Source organism: Mustela putorius, unplaced genomic scaffold, assembly GCF_011764305.1.
Source record: "Mustela putorius furo isolate JIRA1106 unplaced genomic scaffold, ASM1176430v1.1 tig00000083_pilon_pilon_pilon, whole genome shotgun sequence".
NCBI classification, from domain to species: domain Eukaryota; kingdom Metazoa; phylum Chordata; class Mammalia; order Carnivora; family Mustelidae; genus Mustela; species Mustela putorius.
In genome coordinates, this window is record NW_025421273.1 from 43,405,122 (window position 1) to 43,411,837 (window position 6,716).

Below are 6,716 nucleotides of genomic sequence, written 5' to 3' on the forward strand. Positions count from 1 at the left end.
TGGGATCGAGCCCCGCATCGGGCTCTCTGCTCCGCAGGAAGCCTGCTTCCCTCTCTCTCTCTCTCTCTGCCTGCCTCTCTGCCTACTTGTGATCTCTGTCTGTCAAATAAATAAATAAAATCTTTTAAAAAAAAAAAATATTGACTCATTTAATCCTCATAACAACGCTATGACGTTTTTTAACTTCAAGTCACAGATGAAAAAACTGAGAATGCTAAAAAGATGTTCTCTAGTAAAAGTTTTGACACTTAAGATGTTCTTAAATGTAAGCAAAAAAAGACTTCTTGTATTTTCTACCTTAAGGTGTAACTAACAATTCCACAAATCTATTAGAGAAAAGCATCATCTAGCAGGCAGCCCAAATGCTATTTTAATATACAGTCAAGACAAAGTACCAAACTTTGCCAAGTACTCAAAAAACAAACAAACAAACAAAAATCATGCATTTATAGTCTTTTGCCTATATCGAGAAGTTTCCAACGTGGTTGGTTATAAATCTATTAGTAGAAATGAAAAAAAAAATTTTTTTGGCAATAAACACTCCTAAACTCACAGAAAAGTAAACTTTCATAATGACCTTTAGTTTTAAAAGGTCAATGTACAGAAGCTGCTATATGGTTACTCTGAAGTATAACCAAAAACTTCTAATTACTTATTTCCAGTGCTGATGAGCTCAACCAAAAAACAAGTCATATTTGTCTATCAAAAATGCAAAAAAAAAAAAAGCAAATTATGTCACTTTGTTCACTTATCTTTGGAGGGTACATGACTTTATGCAAAATAAATACTGCAGTACTCTGTAGTTGCGAAAATATTATATCTTGACTTCACTTCTCTACTCTAAAAGTAACAAAGAAATACAAATATTTGATTAATATTTTTAAACCACCCACCAAATCCACAAACAGAAACTGGTTATCATTACAGAATGCACAAAATCTGTCCAAATGTAAGAATCTTTTATCCTGGGCACCTGGGTGGCTCAGTGGGTTAAGCCACTGCCTTTGGCTCGGGTCATTATCTCAGAGTCCTGGGATCGAGTCCCACATGGGGCTCTCTGCTCAGCAGGGAGCCTGCTTCCCTCTCTCTCTCTCTCTCTCTCTCTTCCTGCCTCTCTGCCTACTTGTGATCTCACTATGTCAAATAAATAAAATCTTTAAAAAAATCTTTTACCCTGAAAAACACTAAAATACAAAATTATATATCTGACTAATATGCACAATGATTTAACTGGTAGCAACACAGCAGAAACAAATTATGAAATAAACTTAAAGTATTTAAAACTACATGAAGGCCTTATACTTTGAAAGTAAAGTTAGTGGTTAGGATGCTTTCTCCTGAGATCAGGAAAAAGACACGACAATTCCTATCACTTCTATTCAATCCTGTGGAGGTTCCAGCAAAAGCATTTAGGGGAGAAAAAAAAAAGAGAGAGAGAGAGAGAAAAGGCACCTAGATTGGACAGGATAAAGTAAAGCTATCTCTATCTACAGATGAAATGATCTCATATAGAAAAAATCCTAAGGAATCCACTAAAAAACTATCAGAACTACTAAATGAGTTCAGCAAGATTGCAGGATACAAGATCAATACATAAAAGGGCACCTGGGTGGCTCAGGTCATGATCTCAGGGTCCTGGGATCGAGCCCCTCATCGGGCTCTCTGCTCAGCAGGAAGCCTGCTTCCCTTCCTCTCTCTCTGCCTGCCTCTCTGCCTACTTGTGACCTGTCAAATAAACAAATAAAATCTTAATATATATATATATATATGTGTGTGTGTGTGTGTGTGTGTGTGTATATATATATATATATATATATATACACACATATATATATGTCAGTTGTATTTCCTCACTCTTCCAATGAATAATCCAAAATTGAAATTAAGAAAATTGTTTCATTTACTGTGTCATCAAAAAGAAAAAAATACTTGGAAATAAACTCAATAAAAGTGTAAAACCCATACTCTGAAAACTCTAAACATTATTTAAAGAAACTGAAGACCTAAACAAATGGAAAGATAGCCCATGTTCATGGATCAGAAGACCTCCTACTGTTCAGATGGCAATACTTCCCAAGACGATCTACAGATTCAACATGATCACTGTCAAAATCCCAGCTGGCTTCTTTGCCAATTCTAAAATTCATGTGGAAATTCAAGGGACCCAGAACACAAAACAATTGTTAAAAATAACAGAATTGAAGGACTAATACTTCCTGATTTCAAAACTTACAATAAAGCCAGGGTTGGAGGGTGGGGGAGATACCTTACCACAAAACTACAGTAATAAAGATGTATTATTGGCCTTAAGATAAATAGGGGAAAAAGAACGCAGAATCCATGGGGTGGGGGGACCCTCACACTTACAGTTAATTGATTTCTGACAAGGGATATAAGATAACTGAATGAGAAAAGAAGAGTCTACAAATGGTGCAGGAACAACTGAATATCCCCAAGCAAAAGAATAAACTTGAACCCCCTACTTCATACCCTAAACAAAAATTAACTCAAAATGTCTCAAAGTTAAATATAAAAAGTGAAAGTCTTAGGCATAAGTCCTCAAGACCTTGGATTAAGCAATGGTTTCTTTGATATAATACCAAAAACTCTGAGAAGTGATGACTGAAGCTTGAATGATGAGAAAATGGTAGATATACAAGGTAGGATCTGAACAAGGAGAGGAAACAGCAAGAACAAAAGCTGGAACAGAACCAGTGTAATATACTCAAAACAACACAACAACAAAAAAAACCCAGAAAGATAAGAGAAGTAGGCAGGGGCCTTAGAGGGCAACTACTAACTAGTATATATGGCAAAGGTACATTTTAATAGGGTGACAGCACTACTCTATGGGGAGCATTCAAATATGATTCACATATTCACAATATGAAAGGTATCCTCTAGAATGGGGCATGAAGCAGCTCAGATGTACTTAGACTTGACAGCCCTTCAAACAGGCTGTCCTCTAGGTCTCATGTGTGTTTAATTCACCTTTATGCATATTTTCAATAAATTATACCAGCCACGAATTATGTATGCTTACGTCTTTAAAACGGCAGCTCATGTTCTATTCACATTTTGAGCAAATAATTAAAATTTTATAGCAATCCAAATTGTTTACATGGTTTCTTTTTAATCTTTTTACTTTTAATTTTGTTTCAATTCCTTTAATAGACTTTATGTTCACATGGTTCAAAATTCAAGAGTAAAAAGTCTCCCTCCCATCCTGCCTCTTCCTCCCATCTTTGGAGGCAACAAATGTTATCAGTTAGCTCCCTGTGTATCCTTCCAGACTTCAAGCAAATACGTATATATTCTTTCCTCTCTTTCTCTACATAAAGTGAAACGTACTTTACATACTGTCCTATAACTTCGTTTTCACTGAATTATCTTGACATTTGTTTTATATTAAGGAAAAAAGTTTTCTCTTTTTTAATGCCTGCAGAGTATTCCATTTTGTGGATACAGTATTTTACTTCTGTTTAATAACTTCAATTAGAAAATATTTGAGAAAAATAAAATATAGCTCCTAAGGCAAAAGTTGTTAACATCTATGGAAGGGCTACAGAAGATATGCAAATCCTCTTAAATGCTATGTACATGCCCACTTCTGTGGGCAGAAAATTTGCATACCACTCATCACATTATCAAAGATAACTGACCCAAAGAACTACTGTACTACAATATAACTTGTGCACAGATGTTCAATAAACCTATGCTGAACAGAATTTTAGTCTGGGGTCTGGCTAAATTTTGTACTAGAGACAGAAAGACCAAATTAAATACCAATATAATCAAAAAACCTCATCTATTTTATAGAACCTCTTCCCTTTAACAAACAGCAAAACTGACCCATCTGACTTCTACTTCTTTTCCAAGAAGAGCTTTATTTTTCATCTGCATTGTGAACAACAATACTAGGATAAAAAAGAATCAAAATTTAAAGTATCTGAGTGATCAAAAGTTGACTATACAAGACGTGAAAATTTTTCACCATAACTGACATCAGAGTCATCTAAGATGTCCCTTAAAACTATGTAACATTCCACAGAGTCCCTCCTACGAAAACTAGATCATTGGTAGTCACATAGTAGTATAAAACCTCACATGCCAGGTTCCACAATAGCAGCTTTACCTATATTATCCTGTTTAATACTCAAGACAATCACTTGGGGCGCCTGGGTGGCTCAGTGGGTTGGGCCGCTGCCTTCGGCTCAGGTCATGATCTCAGAGTCCTGGGATCGAGTCCCGCATCAGGCTCTCTGCTCAGCGGGGAGCCTGCTTCCTCCTCTCTCTGCCTGCCTCTCTGCCTAACTTGTGATCTCTCTCTCTCTCTGTCAAATAAATGAATAAATAAATCTTTAAAAAAAAAAAAAAAAGACAATCACTTAAGGCAACTATACTTCGCCCCTTCTTAAAGTTAAGAAAAACACAGGCTTTAAAAAGTTAAAGTTAAGGTATTTATTTAAACCACATAAAAACCACCACCACTTAACTACTAAATGGCAGAGCAAGGCTAAATCACTGCCTCACTCTTACGTTCAATACTCCAAACCTCATCAACTTTTCACAATACCATACTGCCTTAAGTACAAAATGTAATTACCATTTTAGGGCAGTGTAATGTAGTGGTCAAGAATTCTAGTTCAACCATTTATTAGTTGTATGACAAGCTGTTTAAACTCTAAAAGGTTCCTCTACCATCTGTAAAACTAAACTGCTGTGAGGTTTAAATGAGAAAAGGTATATAAAACCAACAGCTCACATACTGGTATCTGGTACAAGGTGGCTAGTATTTTATCCTTCTCTGAGAAAAAACACAAAGGGCTGCAAGGTTTTCCAATTTGGCATAAAAATTTTCCCTCCAGAACGCTGGCATTGTGACAACTAAGCTAAAAAAAAAAAGCTTAAAAAACCTGCCTGATGATGATGTAGATTCTGGCTTAATGGAATATCATAAATTGTCCTTTAAATATTTCAAATGCATACTTGTATCTATTGCCACACAAGCATGAAAGTCTGTTTGGATGGCTGCATAATCACTTCACTCTCAATTCACATGCTTTATGCAGAATTATACACAGATGCCTTTTTTAAAGATTATTTTTAACATCAGGTGATAAGCGATGACAGCTGTCAAATATACTACATCTGTGTTTAATCTCCTGTGTTTCTGGTGTGTGTGTGTGTTTTCCTGGTAAACCGTGTCATCCCTTTAACTTCTATGAACTCCTTTAAACGAAATAGAGCATCCTCCTTATACCCTCGGTCTCCAAACGGTTACGTGATGAGCTTTTCATGGCGCTACTAATGACGAAAGTTGAAGGCCTGAGACAACTTACTCCTAAGAAGGCGAAGTTGGTTACATTTTTCTCGGTCTTGAACCAAAGGTTGAAATCAATGCTCTAGGTAACTCTGGGGTAACGCCTAACAGGAAAACAACTTTATCGCTAAACCCCCAAATCACCTTCTTTACTCCCTTCCTTTCTCCCTTCCCCCCATGAGCGAAAAAATGTGAAACTCCTGCGCAGCAATAAAAGCCCTGCGCGCAGCCCGCCCGCCAGAGCTGAAACCCCGTGGTCCCAGGAAAGCCGTGCGACCGGTGCCGCATTGGGGGCCCCTTCTGTGCCTCTGCTCCGCTTGGGAGCCCCGCATCGCCATCCTCCTCCACCCTCCACACCAAAAGTGCCCGGTCCACACCCAGCCTGCAAACTCTCCCAAGCGCCCGAGCTGCACAGCCTCCCCCGGGGCTCACCATCGCAGCCCACCGACTCAGGCGCGGGCGGGCAGGCCTGTCCGCTGGGGAATCCGTTACCGGGACTCAGGATCCATTCGCGCCAACAACTTCTCCCGCGAAGTGGAAGGAGGTGGGGGCCCGCGGCGCCCGGTGATGACGTCAGAAGGCGCGCAGCCAAACTTGGGCCCCGGCGGGAGGCGGGAGGTGCGACGTCGGCCCAGGTGACGCCCCGCAGGCCCGGGGGCCACGGGCATCGCGAGGAGCCGCGGAAGCGTGGCCCGCGCGCCGCTTCGCTCCGTGAGGTTTTGGTGGGGGCGCTCAAGCCGAGGTTCCGTTACTCCGCCGAGGCGGGCCGACCGGCTTCCTCCGGTAACACGAGAGAACGTGGCAGTGCCGTGAACTTCAAGGGTTCTGACCACCCGGCGCGGTGAAAATACACGTTCCAGATGGACGTTTCGCATCTTACATTAATTTTTTTCTCATGTTACTGTAAAATATCAATTGTTTAACAACAGTTTCACCGAAGATCATTTACCTTGATGTAATGTTTGACCCGCCGTATTGGGGTTTTTTGCCCCCGAAGTGAAGACCCGCTGTTTGAAAACCAGGCTACTGGGAGGCAATTTTATATTGTGTAATTGGAGAACAGAAAAGACTTCGGTAAAAATCGTCTAGTCACCAACACCCACTCTATTTCAGAAGTGAAAAATACAAGGCCCAAAGAAGCTGAGAGGTCCAGGCTAGGAATCCAAGCCTCTAAATTCCCCAACCTGCACGAAGTTCCTCAGCCGTGGTGCGTGGGAAGCCAAGTCATAACCAGGATGTATCGCAAGAGACGAGCAATGATCCCAAAAGCTTTGGGGTAAACAAGTTTCATATTAATAGATAAGCTGCTGAATTGTGGGATAGAATGAGACATTTGCGTACAATTTTAAGAGAAAACATGAGACCCTAAGGTCTCATGAGAAGGAGTTTAGTG

At 39.9% G+C, this 6,716-nt stretch overlaps 1 protein-coding gene across 1 annotated transcript in view; it reads right to left on the reverse strand.

The window, feature by feature from the left end:
* RFC1 (replication factor C subunit 1) overlaps positions 1-5,994 on the reverse strand; it is a 77,746-nt gene extending 71,752 nt beyond the window's left edge. The window contains exon 1 of the mRNA XM_004764011.3: positions 5,756-5,994. Coding sequence (XP_004764068.2) covers positions 5,756-5,758 — 3 coding nt within the window. The 5' untranslated portion in view covers positions 5,759-5,994. The remainder of the gene's footprint in view (positions 1-5,755) is intronic.
* Positions 5,995-6,716: the final 722 nt, after the last annotated feature.